The sequence below is a fragment of the Poecilia latipinna genome, unplaced genomic scaffold, assembly GCF_001443285.1.
Source record: "Poecilia latipinna isolate Pla-1442-1.1 unplaced genomic scaffold, P_latipinna-1.0 Scaffold2669, whole genome shotgun sequence".
Taxonomy (NCBI): Eukaryota; Metazoa; Chordata; class Actinopteri; order Cyprinodontiformes; family Poeciliidae; genus Poecilia; species Poecilia latipinna.
In genome coordinates this window covers 82533-101843 of record NW_015115285.1, presented here as the reverse complement: position 1 = coordinate 101843, position 19311 = coordinate 82533, and the positions used below count along the sequence as shown (strand labels likewise).

The following is a 19311-nucleotide window of genomic DNA, read 5'->3' as shown; positions in this document are numbered from 1 at the left end:
CCAAAAAAAAAAAAAAAAAGGAATTTTTTATTTCTGTACCTGGGGAAGTTTTTCCCGGGGAAAAAAAAAAAAAAAAAAAAAAAAAAAAAAAGAACACAAACGTTTGGTGACCTTGGACCTGTTGTAATTTGATATTTAAGTTGATTTCCTTCTTTAGAAAATATCAAAATAACATTAGCTGTATTACCCGGTGGTCCAGCTGGGCCTCTTTGTCCTCTAATATCGTTTCCAGGGGCTCCTCTCTCCCCTTTTTCTCCTGGTAAACCTGCAAAAAAAAAAGAAAAAGAAAAATGAAGAAAAGGAATTAAACTCTAACACCCTTAACACACCGTTGCCCAGCATGAAACATGATGGTGGCAGCATCATGATGTGGTTATACAGATTAAGGAAATGTATTTTGGGTCCTTTTTGTTGCTCAACATTAAAATTATTACAAACAGTCAATATATCCTCATGACTTCTGAAAAGTACCTCTTTCTCCTTGATTTCCAGGCAATCCTGGAGTTCCAGGGAATCCAGATCTTCCAGGTTGTCCGGGCTCTCCTCGGGATCCACGCTCACCTGGAAGCCCGGGAAGGCCTGGAGGCCCAGGAGTGTTGCTGCGATATCCGGAGGGAATCTGGTTGAGCAGCACATCAATTCTGCTCATCTGGCCTGCAAAATTCAGATGGATTTCATCAAGTAGAACTTGTCAAGGACTATTAAACTGGCAGAAGCTCAGGAGATGTTTTTGCTCACTGTTCACAAGCTGTTCACAAACTTGTCTGGCAATGGAACGCATCATGTTCTGGGATGCAAAGTCTCCCTGGAAATCAAAGACAGCTTAATGAAGACAAGAGTCCCTTTTCTTGACGCAGAAATGTGTAAAACTTGCATTTAGATACAACCTACCTTCTCTCCCTTTTCTCCTTTAAGGCCAACAGGTCCCTTTCAAAAACAACAACTAAGTCAAGTCAAGCATAAAACATTTTCTTTCATCATATATTTTTTATTTAAGTAGTCGGTACATACTGGGCTTCCTGGGTCTCCTGGTTTGCCTGGTTTTCCAGTGATCCCTGGTATACCTGGATTTCCAGGACTTCCCTAAAAAAATAAATATATTTGAAATCTTTCTTAGTAAATCGTAGCGCAACATTTTGCTCCGGCTCCCAGTTAACAGTTGTATAACAAGCGTCAAGTTGGGATTTGTGCTCTGACATCTGCAGTGGGGGAAAATCAGCTGCCAAGAACAGCGGAGTACATGGAAGTGCATGTAGACCAGCCATCATGCTAATGACTCTTGTGGCACTCTGGATGCTATAGACCATGTGCGCTCTGTTAACATGATGGCTGGATTAAGCAGATTCAGACCACCGCAAAAGGGAAAATGAGAGATGCATGCATCATTCTCGCAAAAGTTGGGGAGCCAGTCTGGTTTTTATGTGCTGTTCCAGCAGCGTGGAACTGTGGAGCCAGAGGAGCCGTTTTTTTTTTTTTTGTTGTTTTTTGCAGATATACAATATCAGTAAAATAAAGGACTAAGCATTATTTATTTGGTACCTATAGATACTCACCATGGGTCCGGGTGGGCCTCTGGGTCCAGATGGCCCCTCTTTTCCTGGTGGCCCCTTTAAAAGAAACAACACGCAGTCACATGTGAGTTACAGCTCCTTGGGGAGTATGGCAGTTTAATATATCATTGCCATAATCTAAGGGGCTTTTTTTTTGCCTTAGGGGTGCCTTTTTAACTTAAGGTGTAACACCTTTACAGGCTTAAGTACATGTGAATACAGTTAAACACCAACAGCTTACTCACGACACCATATAAGGCATGATGTTAAAGAGCTTGATTCATTTTAAGGGCTTTTGACTCTATACGTACTCCATGCTAGGATGGAATTCTTACCCGAGCTCCGCTTGGTCCAACAGGGCCCAGAGGACCGCGTGGCCCAGGAGGACCCTGGGAAAAAAACACACATACTTTACCATAAACAAATCACCAAAAACTGTGTCCATTTATGTAGCCCTCCTAGTGCGTATAAAGGCTTTTAATATGCTGAAAATGCACTTCTTTCGTACATATTTAGCCAAAGATAACACATTGTTTTGCTTGAAGAAACTCTAAAATGTCTCCTGTGTCTCATATGATCGTTGTTCTTCTACAACAGGCCACATTAGGTCAAATTGCAAAGATGCGCTGCTGCCAATAGACTCTGAACATTACAGGGTGGGCTTTTCTCCCATACTTTCTTATTTCAAGCCCAAGCAGTGGTAATTTCCTCACCAGCTCAATGGTGGGAGTTGAATGAATGACATCAGCTGGATAAAATCACCCTTTCGCCACATGATTTTTGCTCCATGGTAAACGGCTCAAACTTGACTGCTGACATAAGTAACAGAAATGTAAAGAGCCTCTATGAACTTTGGTTACTTGCTCAAACACCTAGAGGTCACTTTAAGCCTTTCTAAATCCCATTCTGCTTCAGTTACACAGATCTTTTATTGTCTGGAGAAACAAATAACATCTATACCTTATATCAATTTAAGGCATTGCTGTTCTTTTACAGTTTGTCACTCAAGAGGACCGAATTAAGAGTTTGGTCTCCCTTAGGGTTGGCATGACAAAGCTCCTGAATCATCTTGATTATTGGACTAAATTCACATTCCAGTGTAAATGCTGCTCCCTGTGGATAGTTTCTAGTTTCCTGATCATAAACCACAAATGAGTAAAAGGTTCTTACTTGCAAACCAGTAATGCCTGGATCTCCACGATCTCCCTTAGGTCCTGGGCGACCCTGCAAACATAGGAAGAGGAAAAAGAAAGGATTGCAGACTTTACTTTACCCATTCATTTGTTCCATGTTTGTGATTGATGGGATATTTTTAATAGGATCAGTAAAGAAAATAACAGCGCTCTCTGGATGTCTGGAAGGCAGAAGAGGGGAGGGAGATGTATTTTGACGCCAGTTATAAATCCCACTAAGTGCAGAATTGCAGTAAAGGTTGGATCAGGCATTCTTCATCAATCAGAAGGTAGGCAGAGAATGCAAATGTTACAATTAACAAAACACAGTTCATTGCAAAAAAGGATTTGTCGATGAAAATTAACTTACAGGTTCTCCAGGCCGAGAAAGTCCTGCAGGGCCTTGTGGACCTGGCGGCCCCATCGTACCTGGGAGTCCTGACTCACCACGGGGACCCATTGGACCCTGCGGCAATACACACATCATCAGCAAGGTGGTAGAAAATCACAATATTTGGAAAGAAGGTTAAAGTCAAACTCAATTATGCCCGACACTGTGCTGACAGATGATTCGTTGTTTAACAATGACAGTTCTGGGAAATGGACCTTCAAAATATTTGACGTGGGCCTCCTTGAAGTTTACTGTGGGGAAATATGCATTTAACTGTTTTCAGATGTGTGCAATTTCTATGAAGAGGAGAAATTAAACTTTAAGAGGCAGACCTCTGGAATAGTTTACTTTGTTATCTAACCACTGCTGATATTCTAGATTTACAACTGTTGTAAATCTAGAATACAAGATTTATGCATTTTCTGAATACAAGATGCATAAAATACGAGATTTTATCCATTCTGTCATGATATGATCATAAACTGCAAAGGATTTTATTGTAATTATATGTGATAGACCAATAGAAAATAGTGCATAATTATAAATTAAAAGGAAAATTATCCATTATTTTGACTATAAGATGGAAGTGTACTAAGTCCCAGAATTGAATTCTTTCTAAGACCACCTTTTACTGTTATTACAGCTGCAAGTGTTTTGCAGCATGTATCTACAAGCTTTACGCATCTAGAAACGGCCCATCCTTGCTTTTTAAAATATTATAGCGGAAGCTCAATCAGATTCAACAAACAGAATCTGAAAGAGGGATTTCTAAGTCATGCACACAAGTCCCATCAAAATTCTGGCACAGGCCATTCTAACCATAGGCTTCGCACCTCAATAAAGGGCAATTCATTTTGTTGTGCTTTGGTACAATAACAATAAAATCATTCTGATTCTGATTCAGATAAGGGATGTGGGTGTTTTCACATCCACATTTTTCTTAATGACACCGTTAAGTACACTCAGTTTCCCCACAGTTTTGCACATAACATGTACTTATGTGGGTATGGGTTTGTATTTGTACCGTTAATATGAGCGTGCAGCGAGGCTGATGTGAGCACAGGTATCTGGGTTAACAAACACCATAAATGGTGTTGAGTGTTTAAATTTCACAAATGGTTAGATAAACACTTTGCACACCCTGATATTTAGACGATGATTTATTAGCAATATACTGTGCAGCTTTACTTTTCTGAAAAGGCCAGATTTGTGGAATGCACAGCAGTCCTTGTTGACAGATTTCGCAGCTCCTGCAGACCCACCAGGTGCCCCTTGGCTGAATGGGTTATCGTTTATTGGCCTAACCCTGCTTTAAATTTTTCCACAACTTCATTCCTGACATGTCTGCTGTGTGTGTTGATCTAAACGATGCTGTTTGCTCACAGGTGGTTTTTATTTACTAATTAGATGGCCGTAAAGAAGTTCAAGAGGTAGTACAACTTTTGCCCAAGCGTGTGTAAAAACAAACAGCAGTGGTACAGGACACAATAATGGTATTCACTAGTAACAATTTTCAGCATGCCTTGAGTGATTTAAATTTGAACTCACAGGGTTCCCAGGTGTTCCTCTATCTCCTCGAGGTCCTTTAGTACCTGGACTGCCCTGAAAAAAGTGAAGACGCAGAAACACAGGCTAAGCATAACAACAGAAGCAAATTCTGAAAACCTTAAACCCCAGGCAATAGGAGTTCCTAGCAGGGCCTAAGTGAGTTTACTGAGTACACATATTGCAGACTGTTGTTTTATCATGAAACATTTATCTCTTGACACTCATCCCTAAGCACTCATTTCTTTGCAAGACGTTAGCTTCATTCTTTGTGCTGCTTTCTCCATTTGGAGAAAAAAAAAAAAGAAAAAAGGATTTTGCAAGAAACATTCTCGGCTGCATGAAGTTCAAACTGTGCAAAGAACGTGCAACCCAAGTGGAAAACAGTATGGCTTTATCATTATCTTCAAAACATCTAAGACCTCTGAGAAAACAATTTTATCAGGCGAGGACAGACAAAAAGCAGTGATAGCGAGGTTTACCGAAGGTCCAGGAGGCCCCTGGGGCCCGATACTGTCCTGTGTGCAAGTACAGGAGTGGGGAAGGGAAGGACACTTGGCCTCATCTCGCTGGAGGGAAAGAAGATGCAGAGATAAAAATGTAACATACATGCTCGCTTTAGTTTTATTATTTTCCCTTTTAAACTCTTACACCTGAAGACATTTCCTGGCAATCTAAAACAGAGGAAATTGATTTCATGATCTTATCCTGGAAATCTCTGTCTTTTGCTTTGCTAGGGATTTATAAAAGACGAGACAGTTTTGTAACCCATAAAAGGCAAGAATAGATTAATGTTGAAAGTGTGACACAGAAAATAGGGCTTTAAGTCCAAAATGCTGCAGCTGCAGATTCATTTCACATTTCTGCATTGTTGCCTTTAAGCATAACGAATTACAACTCCAATCATTGATGTGATGTGTTCATATCTGGAGAAAATTACACATAAATTGCTTGTAATTGGCTAAAAGTGCAAGTATCATGTATTTCCCACAGAACATAAATGAATCTTTTTACTGTCTGCTACGTGAGCCAAAGGAAGGAGTTCTTTTTATGCAATTGGGACTCATGCTTCATATAGTCAAATTATCAAAATTACCCAGGATACTAAGTTCTTTCCAGACAATTTGAGATGTTTTTTTTTCTCTCTCTCTCTCTCTCTAAACAGCTGTTTTTTGCCATAGAACAAGAAATTGTGTGGTGTATTTTTCAGATTGCCCATCATATAACTTGCTGGAATTAGAAATGTCGGTAGATTTTTCAGAAATCTCAGCGTTGTTGATCGACAATCTCGAGGTGACAGAGGATCTGCTGTTTTAGAAATGAGGTCTGCGAGGCTAATTAAAGATGCTAATGACAACCTGAAATGTAAACACGGTTGTCCTTTTCGTTTTTGTCTTCGTTTCAACACATTTAGCGTATTTGTAGAGCAAGCACCCCATATGTATCGATCATGAGTCCTCATCCAGGGTTCAATGTCCAAACTTGGAGCCTTTGCTGCATATCTTCCTTCCTCTCTCTTTGCCTATTTATTCACTGATGAACTATAAAATCAACCAACATTCCTAGACGCAAGACCGTTATTTCACAAACAATGTGAGAAACTGTAATATGTCAATATCTATCCCATTCCTATTTTGAATTGTTTGGAAGTCTAAAATGACACTTACTGTGGCTGGCAGCTCGCAGCATTTGTCTCGGCTAATCCAGCTCAAGCTGCAGACAATATCGAACATCTGGAGCTGGAACTACAAGATACAAGATGAGGGAGAATACATTGAAGGCTGTTTCAAATAATTCCCATTCCTAATAAAAAAAAAAGTACAGAGTTAAAAAAAAAAAAGAAATACAATAGGATCCAGGGAGAAATGGAGGCTTGCAGACTTTCATTCTTTCAACAGCCAACCCTGGGAATAGTTAACATTTAGCTGAAGCATTAATGCACTACAGATTTGAGATGTTCATTGTTTTGAACGCTGCTAGATCCTCTTCCAGATGTCACTTTTGCATTTTAACAAGCTTGGCTTGTTTTGCTCTTACTGTTGCTGAGGTCTTCTTTGAACCTGAAGACTTGACCATCTTGCCAAGCACTTCGTAGCCCTCCAGCGTAATGTTGTTGGCCTCCTTGATGGGTTTCTCTGCCACCTCTTGGCAGTCCACAGTGAGTTTGACTTTTTCTGGTGAGATGGTAATGTGAATCTAGAAGAGACAGACAATAGAGAGGGGGAAGCTTTTAACAAAACATCCTTGTCTTATTGGAACACCACCTGTACCCAATTTATTCATGCACAATAAATCTGTGCATTGGAAATTTAAAAAGATGGTGCTGGGACTCATTTATATTTTTGAAGAGATGTGCTTGTTCTCAAAAACAGAACAATAAGTACTGTATTCCGCTTAATTTGGGGAGTTCAGAAGTCTTAAGTCTATAAAACACCTTGTTAAGCACAGATGAAATTACCCAGAAAACCTTTTTGATATAGCAAAAAACTTGATGCATCTAGACCTTAAAAATATATGCAAAGGCTAACTATTCATCTGTGGTCTGTTATTATATAACGACTGAGCGATAAAAGTGCCAAATTCTTAGATTTCCTGTGCATAGAGGCCCGATCCGCACATCTTGAAACAATATCTTCTGCGGCTCGCCATCAGAAGTCCTACACTTTCCATACTTTTCTCTTTGCAGTTGCACATTTTCCCCCACTCTAAAGTCAAACAAGATCTCTTTATGTCAGGAAAAAGCTTGCTACCATTTCTCTCCACAAAGCTATATCAACCACAAACCAGACCATAGTTCCTGGCAACTATTCACAAAATTACAGTCTACTTCCTTGGAAGCAGATCAAACTATTTGGTGGACCACAAAGGGGAAAGAGGTGCTATTTATTCCAGGGTCCTGGCATAAATGTGAACCGTGATGCCCTTCAGGGTTCCCCAAACCTATGAAAATACTGAAATCAATAAAAAGTAAATGTAGCGAAAAACTATCCTGGGAGGATTCAAAGCTCCCTCGACTGAGTTGTGAGATGGTTCCAATGCAAGAAAGCCTTGACAAATTGGTCATCTTAATGAATTGCTAACAATTTGTTTTGTTGCTTCAGCTCTCTGCATGTTGACTCCAGCTCTGCTTTAACTGATTAAACATCTATGCATGATTCCCAGCAGATAGAGTTTTATTTTTCCTGGCTCCCTCTTCCCTGTTCTGTCATCTTCCAAAATCCCAAACCTTGAAAGACAGTGTTTTAATTTCATTTATACACGAACAATTTTATTTCTCTATGAAAACACAAGTTTGTATTTTCTGGAGTGAAACACAATAAACACTGAGAGATGATTCTCATTTACACTGACATTAAAACTATGCTGCGACTAATCCTGAAACCCAAAGTTCGCATTATTATCTTATCTTTTTAAAAGGAAGTTTCAGATTTCTGTTTGTGCATGCAAAGGAGAAGGAAAATAAGAACATCTTGAATTTCCTCTATACTTGGCTTGAACTTTGTGTAACGTGAGGATCACATCAGCAAAGTGTGGGAGAGCAACAGGGGTCATTTTTAGGACCATTGCTATGTAGCATCTTCAACAACAATCTCCGATCTATATGTACCATTGATGTTATGATGAATAAAGATTGAATAAAAAAAAAATACTACTCAGGGAACTTGATGTGCAAAACCAAGTACTTTTAGTCAAAACCAACAAAGGGCTGAAAAGGCTGATCACTGTTGGTGAGATTTCAGCTCGGATGCCAAAAGCACACACTCTTTGAGGTCAACCAAAAAGGGACAAAATGTTTCAAAAAACCACTGACAACATGTAAACTCAAACCACCACCGCAGGCAGCGCCAGCACTTACTTTGCAGACCAACAAATAAGCAGCTAGGTAGACCACTGCGGACTCGCCAGCTCATGGAATGGCAACACTTCACCACCAAATAGCCACCCGGTGCACAATCAGACAACAGCCTTCACAACGGCCACAAGCTGAGAGAACCGAAACACACACACGTACGTTCAGAGATTAGTCTGCCTTCCAACCAGACAAGCGAAGAAACGTTTAATTTTCATCAACTGCTGAGCCAGCGTTTTCCAAAGAGCCATTCATTCATGAAGCTAGCTCACAATTAGTTGCGTAGTTGTCGAATGGTTGACCTGCAAAACTATTTAGTGTCCTCTGATGTTCGGGCCAGCACATCTCTCGAGTGAACTTTGATGTTGGATAAGACTCTTGCTCATAAAAGAGGGGTCACTAATTATGATAACCTTGCTGTTGGAGGAAAAAAGGAATCTATATCACAGATAAAAAGGGACTAATTGTCTGTGTGAGGGAACTTTAAATGCAGTTTGACTTAACTCGGATGGTTGTAGTTAAATCTATCCAAGTCAGCAGGACAGCATACTGCATTCTATTGTTCTGCTTTCCACATCCCACAGTGCTAATACATGACAAGAACTGTTTTGTATTTCTCATGGAGATTCTTGATGTCTTTGTTTGCGTCTTTTGAGAAACCATATTGCAATACTTTTAAGAAGAGTCAAGCATAAGGATCTAATATTTAGATTTATATGCTGGAAAGAAACCAATACCACCACTGTGAGGTTTGACATTTTGAGTTTGAGGCGCGCTTTTGACAGATACTGCAGCTGGAATAGTGTAGATCTTATTTACAAAAACCTATGTAGATCTTCAGCATAGTACTTCATGATCTACTATGCTGAAAGAAGCTGTTTAATCAAAGTCTCATAATCTCCTAAATCTGTTGCCATACAGCTAAAACCCCTCAACAACATACATCAGATGCTATGAGTCAGATTTAAGTACACCAAGAACATAATTTTCATCTTTGAAGCTGTCTCTATGTAATCTTTTGCTCATTTTAATTTCACTGTACTAAAAGCTGAATGTTTGTAGTAGAATATCATTTACTCTTTGGCTCTGCGACTGGTTGGAAAATCAAGTCCTGAACCAGACATTTTGCACATTACACCCGACCACAAAGGCATCAGACTTTCACTCCCACCAACAGCATTTAAGCTTATTTATGGCCTCTGAAGCTCATTTATCAAATTAAGTGCCTGGTCTAAATAAAACAAAGCTCAAATGTCAACTCGTGAGAAAGGGGGACCTCAAAAATCCCAACAGTAAGATAACACTAAGACTGAAAGGAGAGTTCTTTTGATCGGTAATTTGAAACTGCTCCACTGCAACGAAGCTCACAATAAGGGCTATCTCAGGAAGATTTAATGAGAGCAACACAAGCACACATAAAAGCATGTCAAAAAAACTAAATGTGAAAGGGAAAGAATTTAATTCAAATACTTTAAGATGCCCCAAATTACTGGAAAAACTCTTCTTTTTTTTGTTTTTTTTGTTTTTACAATTATCACTATGAAGTGCAAGCAGACACTTGTGTTTTTAAGAACCATGCAGTATGTTTACCTTGTGGAAACTGCCATGGAAAATTCGCTTCACTTGCGCTTCATTAAAGACAGCTCTCTGAATCTCTCCTCGTGTGTCCTTGTTGTAGAACGTAAGAGTTTGGGTGGAAGCTGAAAAGACAAGAGCCTTTGATAAATCGCTGACAGTATGCTCTGATGCACGCAACGCTCAGGATTATAGAGAACACATGCAGGTGACTGTGATATTCACATGCAGTTTTTGCATTCCTTCCCAGGGCAGAAGCACAAACTTACAGCAGATGTTCATTTACAAATGAAAGGTTTTCATTACAGAATTACAGTGGAGATGGCTATTCCTAATTTATTCTGAGGGCAATGAGCTGAATTTTCCATTAATGCCATTATCTCACCCAGCTTTGTAAATAAAAGAGAAGGCAAGAAGATTAAGATTCTCTCCAGAGATCTGTACAGTGCCTTGGATTCTTAACCCTTGATCTTTTCCACAGTTTGTCACGTTACAAGCACAATGTGCGTTAGTGGGATTTTCTGTGATAAACCAACACAAAGCATCACAAAACTGAGAAGATTGGAAGGGAGAACTAGTTATTTCCCTTAATAAATCTAAAAAAAAAAAAAAAAATCTAACCTGCATATGTATTTGGTCCCTTTTACTTGAAGAGCTCTAAATACAGTAAAATTATCTTTAGAACTCATATTGCAAAAAAAAATAAAAAATAAAAAAAATAAAAAGTATTGTAAATCCCAATAAGACACATTGAAGTTCGTTTTTAATGTGAAGATATCAGACAAGGCTCAGAGGGTGGGAATACACTTGCAGGGCACTGAAAGTACTGAGTCAGCCACACAACTTTCCCTTCTGACTGGCTGATGGAAACTTACGATTCATTGTGACTCCGACCTCAGGGTTGTTGTTTTTGTCAGCAATCTGCCATATATCAAAAGGTTCAGAGGGCGTATCCGGCAAGAGGCGGAGGAGCAGGATGATGGTGTAAGATGGGGGAAGACCATCTGGGTGGATCTCCCTATTAAAGAGTTAAAAACATTTACTGTCATGGTACTCATCTTGTGTTTGCATTGCTAAGCCAACATTAAATGAAAATCCATCTGCAAACATATATAATCCTCTTTGTTAAACATGCCGAAAGACCTTTAAATGATCATTTCCGCCCAGGCTTTGCCTAACTTGCAAAACACTTTTTCCCATGTTCTCTAGTCTCATGTAGTTCAAAGTTTTTCACTTGATTGCAAAGATAGTACTTTACTTCTGCAAATACCTAATGCCGTTTCAACAGCGACCCTTTAAGGTTATTTTCTCCTTCCAGGGTAAGGATAAGGGAAGAGGGCATGTAGTAACTAAAATCTTTTGTTCAAAATTTTACAGAAAAGCAGAAGAGTGGGCTTAGAGCTGGAAACTACTCTGGACATCCCTCTAGGTACAGATATGAGCTACCATCATTATAAATGGCTGTGGGCTGAGGAGCATCATAGATTATATAACAGAAAAAAAGACAAGGTCAGCTACATTGGGAAAAACCGCAATCCAAGAGTTACACACCCTTTATTTTCACACAAATATTATTTTGCTCAGACTCTTACTTGGTGGGTTGGGTTAGGTAAGAGTCTTTGTGCAGCCTGTAGGCAATGTAGCTGTTAAAGGAACCAGTCTCCATGGACACACCATTCATGCCGGCGAATGTCCGGTCTGTTATGTTGAAAGCTTCAAGCATTCTGAAGCCTGAAAAGAAAGAATAAACAGAGCGTCAATGAGAAGATGAAAAATACAAAGAAAATGTCTAGTAAAGTCTATAAGCGCTCCACAGATTAATGTGCAAGGTGTGGCATTTAAACGCTTACCAGGTGTGGTGTATCCATTGATGTAGATTAGAGGGCAAGCTGCAAGATCACAAGAGTTTATAAGACATTGGAAAAATAGATTAGGTGTTGCTTAGGGTTCACTGTGTTGCTTACAGATGTCGGCACATTTATTGGCATCACTGTTAAAGATGTGTACAAGTCTTACAGTACTGCAGAAGCACATTGCCACCGTAAATTTCAGAAAAAGCCAAAATTATTTGGAGAACATTTTATCGGAGAGAAAAACATGCCATTTTTAGAAAAAAATTCTTGCGCAATAAAATTTTTTAGCAGCCTTGTGGTCAACACAATGTAGAATTTTTTTTTTTTTTTTTTTTTTTCAGTAGAACAACATTTAGCCTTTTATAAGTTTTTCCAAGTTGACGCTTGCACAAACAGAGCTGATTCTTTGTTCTGTTCTTCTTGCACAGTCTGTGTGGGCTGTCCTCTTTTCTCATCAGCTCACCCGTAAAGTTTTCTTTATAATTTAGGTCTTGGAAGAAGAAAATGTTTTCTGTACTTTTACCAAATAAAGAGTACTTTTTAACAAATTTACCATGGGTGCCACTATTTTTGTTCACTGCTATATGTTTTTCATTGCTTTGTCCATTTGCGAAGAAGCGTCCCGGTGCACATCACTGAATTACCTTCCACTGCAGATGTACTGATAAATCAGTTGGAATATATCAGATTTGTTAGTATTTGTCTTACTTGATGTGGCGGTTTCACAGATGAAGGTGATCAGGTTATCCTGGATTTTATCAAAAGCATCGTAGTCGTCGACGACAAACACGTGCCTCTCAGTGGGCTTGCTGCCAATAACCGTCAGTTCTCTCATGTCAACATCAGCTACGCCAACCACGAACACACTGTAGCCTATATAACACACACAAACACAAAAACAAACAAAAGCTATTCTTAAGTACATCAAAAACCCACAGGTGACTTGACTTTTGCCTCACATTATTCTGAGTTTATTAAATATTCAACCACAGCCCTGTTGTGGAAAAGAAAAAGCTTCACAATTGTACTCAAAAACGTTTCTTAGGCACAGTGTGAAAGCAAGCAGATATTATGACTTCATACCAGAGTGCTGCAGTCTCTCTGCACTCTTCTTAACTTCGTCCTGGGAGCGTCCATCTGTGACAACTACCAGCACTTTCGGGACGTTTCTTCTCATGCCACTGTCTGACGTAAGCACCTTCTCGTAGACATGCTTCAGAGAAACACCTTAAGAAAAAAAAAAAAAAAAAAAAAAAACAATATATGCATAACAATCCAAAACAATTACTTTGTTAAACTGTCTTTTTAATTTTAAGTGAAGTGAAGTACCAGTCTTGGTGTTGCCTCCTCTGTAGCGAACTGACTGCAGAGCTGATAAAACTATTCCCTTGTCGTGGTAGGTGTTAAGTTTGAACTCAGTCTTGGCGTCATCGCTGTACTGCACGAATGAAACCTATACAAAAAATAAATGAAAATAGATGGGTTAAGGCTGATGATAGAATACAGAAAAATAACATTAAGTAAAAATATTTTTTTCAATTATGTAGTGTACACATAAGTGTATGTTTTATGTGAAAGATTTGACCTGTCACATCCAACTATGTCTTAATAGTTTTGTCTGCATTAAGGTCTGTCAGTGTATGTCAAATATTCTCCTAGTTGAGAGATTCAAATCTCAGGCATGTACTTGTCCATTTTTAATGTCATGTTTAAAACCTTAAAGGTAAAACCAACCTGGGCCATGAGGTAGCATCTACAACAACAATTTGATGATAAAGCTAAGGTCTACAGTTTGAAAAAAAAAAAAAAGAAAATCAAATTTTAGTTGGCTATTTAAAGTGGTAATGTTTTTCACATCGTAAGTTTTGCTACTTTGACTTTTGGTTGTCTTTCTTCCAGACTTCAGTCATGTAAACATCACTCCATTATCTTTATATAACAGCATTTTCTGTTGCATCTAATTCTTTTTCCAAGCCAAAGGGAAAAACCACTAAGACATCCAAACTACACCAAACCCAACTCAATGCAGTCTGAGTGACCTTCCATCCAGAATAAAAGCTACTTGTACAGAGAGTTCCCTGTTATCCCAGCTATGGAAACAGGACTTAAGTAACCTCAAGTGAGCCAAGTTGGATCTGTGAGGGAGCCATTAGCCTAATTCCAGGCCACAGTTTTCACTTTTTATTTGCTCTGTAGTTCCGGTGTTCAAAATTAATGTAGAAAAGCAAGATCTGGGACTTTGTTTTTCATCTGCTTTTTTTTCTTTAGAAGTTAGGCAGTTAAACTCCCGGAGAGTTAACTTTTGATAAATGTTCAAGGACATTTTAGCTCATAGCTGGTTTTGTAAAAAGTAGAATTGGCTTTTGCCTCCTTTCTCTAAAGATTTGTCTCGTAGACTGTTTCTTTTTCATTAATTAAATATTTGTAAATATATTAATGCTAAGATTAATTCTTGATCAGCTTAATAGTGGTCAAAGCCAAAGGGAGTGGTGCTCCGTATGAGGGATGAACTTATGACCTTCATGTCAGCAGACTGGTTAAGTTTATGAACATTACTACAGTTTATTATAAATTATTCCAGCTAAATCTAAATTCAAGAACAACTGACCTGCATGCCTCTGGGGCTGATGACATCGAAAGCTGCAGTCATTTTTGTGGTGAACTGGATGACTTTGTTGAAGCTCTCGTCTCCGATACTCCAGGAGCCGTCAATCAAATAGACCAGGTCTGCTTTGGCACCTTTGCACACTGTGATCCGAATGACATAGTGTTAATATAATCTAAGCAGCAACAAAATGCTACATGTTAAATATATTTCAAAGCTTTTTTCACCATCCAAAGCAGGCGGCACTGAAGCTGGGGGAGGAGGAGTGGGAGGCTCGGTTGGCACTTCGGTGGGTTTGACCACTGCAATGACAAATCGCATGCAAAGAGCCGAAAATTATATTTTAGGGTGAATTATTGGTTTCTCCCATCTGACTTTCGTGGTTTTAACCAGCAGCATTTCCACATATCAATACAGAACATGGAGAGCGGACACTTTCTTACATGTTCTCTCCTTGACACTGACTCCAGGTCCCTCTAGGTTGGGTGTTTGGGTGTACACAGTGGCATTGTAAAGAGTGTCAGGGCTTAAACCATCAAAACAATAGCTGCTCTCTGAGCCTCGCACTGTGACTTCCTGAGCTCCTCGCTTAGAAGCTACAGGAGAGGAAGAAAACAGGATAATATACTCAGTGTTGACTAAAAAGATCAATGAAATACAAAATTAAGCAACAAAAGTCTTACTGTCAAAGGGATTGACTTTCAGTCTGTAGGATGTGGCTGCTCTGTGAGGGGCCCAACGGAGGCAGAAAGATTCAAATCCAACATTGTAAGTGGATAAGCCAGTCACATTCAGATACACTAAAAGGAATAGAGCAAGTATTAATACATACGTTTCCTTTGTCCCAATAAGCATCCAGTATAAAGTGTTACAGTTTTAAATCCAGTTACTCATAACTGGATTTTTCAACCTACATGTCGTTCCTTGACCAATCAGAGGTCCACTGAAGCCTGTGTTGTACTGGGCCAGCACCTTCAAGTCATAAGTGGTTCCAGGTTGTAGGTTTTGTAATTGGTGTGATGTCACGTCTCCAACAAATGCTTCCAAGACGTCATTAGTACCTAAAAAGAAAAATCGCCTTACCAATTAAGCCTCGCGGCAATACTGTGCTTCAAAAAGTTGAACATATGTATCCATAAAGTGCATATTTTCTCCAGAACATAACGCCACAATTGCCATATGGAAGCTCATATGTACCCTCGGGCTGGTAGATGATCTTGTACCCATTAACCCTGGATGGAGCGGGGTCCCATGACACCCTGAAGCGAGTGTACCACTCATCAGAAACACGGAGATTTCTGGGGCCCAGCATTCCCACTGCAGGAAACAAGACGAGGCAACACAGTTCACTAAGGGGCAAAAGCCTCAAATTCCAAAGTATATAAGCATATGATATATCAGCAATGTAATTACTGTGCTATAGTCTGAAGGTCATTATGACATTTGAGTTATGAGGGAAGTATTACAACATGTTATGGTAAGTTCTGCTCCATTAAATAAATAAATCTTCAATTATTATATTAATGTGGCTTCATGCAGGGAATTATATTATAACCAATAATGTCTTGGTCGTTTAAGAAGAGAAATTGGCCAATAGAATGACCAGAAGTAGAAGTATTAAATCTCTGCAAGTGGAGCAACACCTATCGGTCTCCCACAAGACCTTTAGGCATTTCTGGCACTTATGAAAGGTTGCGCAATCAAGTTTTGATAAGGTACACTGCATGATAACACACAAATTGTTTCTGTTTCAATAGTGATTTGATGTGTACAGTGGTCAATAATAACTTTAACTCTTATAAAGCGAATGGGAACCCAAAGGAGTCTGTACCTGTGCGTCCATTTCCTTCCAACTCTCCCCCTGGTCCGTCAGCGTAGATGGCAGTCACTTTAATGTTGTATGGTGTGTCTGGATCCAAGTTCTGGAGGATCACATTGTTTCTGTTGCCTTGAACTGAAGTCTGCAGCACAAAAGACAATATTATATTACAAAAAGCTTCTCGTTATTCAAATCTTCAGTATACACAGCTATGTATTTAGCTATATATTTCACTTCAAAAGAATAAAGTGGAAAATACAAAGAAGTAAGATTCTCACATATTCCTCAATAGGGTCTCCTGTAGTCGGGGCGTAGGTGATGCGATATTGCATGACAGGACCCTCTGCATGTTCCCAGCTAACAGAAAGAGTGGTGGTAGTGGGGTCATATACACGCATGTTTCTTGGGCCACCTCGGGGCACTGTGGATACAAAACAGGACGGTAGAAAGGTGCGGGGGTCAGGAGTTGTGAACATTTCAAACACTAAGCCATTCTTTATAGGGATCAGACTTTCTTGGAATTATTTAAAGTGTGTTTTATTAAGACTTTATGAGGTTTTCGTAGCGTCTTTTAGCAAATGCCCAAATGACTTTAAGATGTTCAAGAAACCAAGTCCACTTCAAATGATAACAAGAAGCCGGAGATCCTTGGCAGCAAAATAGAAAGAAGGCTGAAAGAATCGCTCCTTAAATTTGTTGCATCATGCAAATGTTGTCATTTAACAGATGATCTCAGGGACTTACGTGTCTTTCCATCATCACTAACAGCAGGACCTTCTCCATCGCTGTACAAGGCAACAACGCCAACGTTATAGTCGGTATTTGGGAGCAGCTGTGTCAGCAGAGCTGTGGTAGTGGTGCCTGGCACCAAAATCTGATCAGAAAAAACAAACATGATTTTCTTTCTTTCTTTTTTTTTATTATTTATTATTTAGAATTTTGAATGCAAATTCAAAATTTATGTGTCTGTCTCATTTTCAAACTGAACAGAAGGTCAATAGCAGACATATTAATGCTTAATAATGTACATTACAATCAAAGCTAAGAGGGTCACATTCTCAAAGTTTAGTGCCATTTGTGAGATACGAATTATATAGGGGGAAAATCATCTGCTAATATAAGAATGAAAGAGAGAAAACATCTATTAGGGTATATGTGAAAAAAAAAAACCTAAAACAAAAAAAAACAAAAAAAAAAAAAAAAACAAATGGGGTGCGGATGTTTTGAGAATTTTCCCTTCAGGTAAATGTGACGAACATTTGTCCAACTCAGTATTTGTGTACCTTCACACAGATGTGGTGCAGCTCTTCTACCTTTCTCTTCTGTTTAAACATTGCTTGGTCTGCATTTATTTAACCCAGACTGACAATTTTTACTGACTTCAAAAACAACTACTCTCTTCAATCTATGTTTGGGTCAAATACCCAGACAAAGTAAGGTCAGAGATCCTCAAGGGGTCTGGCCTGATGATAAAATGATTCACATTTTTAAGCAACAATGGGGATTGCAGGTGTTGAAGAAAATAAAGTGACTGGTGGACCAGCTGTTCCGCTTATCTCTATACTATTAATTGCCTTCATTTAACTTTAATTCTGATTGTATCACTTATAGTCTTCTGACATCTGATCTGGCGAGGATCCTGGAAGGATAAGTGTACAAGGAATGCACTGGATTACACCAGTAAAGCAGATAATTAAAGCTATAAATCTCCAGCTGGTGTTTTACTTGAAGTTGGCCAATAAAAGGCCACATTGCCACCAACATATCCTGAAATATATAAGCACAGACTAAACAGTGTTGTAAGGATGTGCAGCAAAATGATGGGGATAAGTCTGCTAGAGCTCCCACATCTCTAGCAAAGTAACAAGGAAGGCTAAAGCTATCCATGCTGACCCAAATCACCCTCTTCATCGCAGTTACGGGTTGTTGATGATTAAATGTACCACAAAATGGTATAAATCTTCATTTATTCACGTTAGTGTCAGCCTAATTAATAATCTGAGATAAGTCCAAACAAACTGTGGTGCTATATGATACTGTGTGCAACATGGGTGTTGTAGTGTAATATTACTGTATTTTTTTAATGCAAATGGGGACAATAAAGTGTATTTAATCTAATATAAATCAGTGATGCTAGGCATGCAAAAGGTCTTAGCATTTCATGAATGTGCTAATATGAAGAATACAGTTTTTAATTGACTATCAGGTCATTACAATATGAACAACTGAAAATTTAAAGACTGAGGAAGGGTGGAAGCTTTCAATAAAAAAAACTGATTGGTTGTTAAAATGTTTATAGATCCTTTTCACATGAAGGTGTAGTCGCGCTTATGACATATGGCACATTTTATGTAGACAGCAGGAAATACAATTAAAGAACTGCTGGTTTAATAAAAAGGTTTAATGTTAAGGTTTTAGTAGGTAGACACAGGAAAGAATTCAGCTGGCAGTAATTATGCACATGGACAATTCTCGCATTCATCTGATAAACAGACCCACTTAATATAACAGTATAATGTAACATATGGTGTACAGAAGATTTTGGTCCAAAAACCACTGGATGAGGCCCACATTGGCCCATTAATCTTAAATAACAGTATTAATCTAAAGCATTGCATGAATAACATAATATCTCTGGAACACAAAAAGGAAATATGATACATATTTGCTGAATGGATGATTGACACTCACTGACTCAGAAGGCCTGGTACCAATCAGAGGAGAATAGACCACCCTGTACTGTAGGACTGGACCTGTGGCTGCCTCCCAGCGAACATTCAAAGTGTTGGTTGTCGGGTTGAAGACCTTAATGTTCCTGACTGGACTCCGCTCCACTGCCGATCCATAAACATTGGAGGGACACAAGATGGTTTGAGGCAGAAACAGAGATAAAGTAGGAAATGCAAGGGTAAGAGAGCACTAGCTGTTTGTGTTTACAACAAATGACTTCT

At 39.0% G+C, this 19311-nt stretch overlaps 1 protein-coding gene across 1 annotated transcript in view; it reads right to left on the bottom strand.

Moving 5' to 3' along the window:
• col12a1a (collagen, type XII, alpha 1a) overlaps positions 1 to 19311 on the bottom strand; it is a 77640-nt gene that overhangs the window by 6891 nt on the left and 51438 nt on the right. The window contains exons 31-60 of the mRNA XM_015020829.1: positions 19052 to 19194; positions 17105 to 17234; positions 16639 to 16781; positions 16373 to 16502; positions 15739 to 15858; positions 15456 to 15602; positions 15225 to 15341; positions 14985 to 15137; positions 14769 to 14843; positions 14545 to 14684; positions 13266 to 13389; positions 13020 to 13163; positions 12645 to 12809; positions 11934 to 11972; positions 11676 to 11814; positions 10959 to 11101; positions 10099 to 10208; positions 6696 to 6854; positions 6326 to 6403; positions 5141 to 5227; positions 4662 to 4715; positions 3093 to 3188; positions 2721 to 2774; positions 1886 to 1939; positions 1554 to 1607; positions 1012 to 1083; positions 892 to 927; positions 739 to 805; positions 472 to 654; positions 188 to 265 (exon numbers count right to left, since the gene is read on the bottom strand). Coding sequence (XP_014876315.1) covers positions 188 to 265; positions 472 to 654; positions 739 to 805; positions 892 to 927; positions 1012 to 1083; positions 1554 to 1607; positions 1886 to 1939; positions 2721 to 2774; positions 3093 to 3188; positions 4662 to 4715; positions 5141 to 5227; positions 6326 to 6403; positions 6696 to 6854; positions 10099 to 10208; positions 10959 to 11101; positions 11676 to 11814; positions 11934 to 11972; positions 12645 to 12809; positions 13020 to 13163; positions 13266 to 13389; positions 14545 to 14684; positions 14769 to 14843; positions 14985 to 15137; positions 15225 to 15341; positions 15456 to 15602; positions 15739 to 15858; positions 16373 to 16502; positions 16639 to 16781; positions 17105 to 17234; positions 19052 to 19194 — 3234 coding nt within the window. The remainder of the gene's footprint in view (positions 1 to 187; positions 266 to 471; positions 655 to 738; positions 806 to 891; positions 928 to 1011; positions 1084 to 1553; positions 1608 to 1885; positions 1940 to 2720; positions 2775 to 3092; positions 3189 to 4661; positions 4716 to 5140; positions 5228 to 6325; positions 6404 to 6695; positions 6855 to 10098; positions 10209 to 10958; positions 11102 to 11675; positions 11815 to 11933; positions 11973 to 12644; positions 12810 to 13019; positions 13164 to 13265; positions 13390 to 14544; positions 14685 to 14768; positions 14844 to 14984; positions 15138 to 15224; positions 15342 to 15455; positions 15603 to 15738; positions 15859 to 16372; positions 16503 to 16638; positions 16782 to 17104; positions 17235 to 19051; positions 19195 to 19311) is intronic.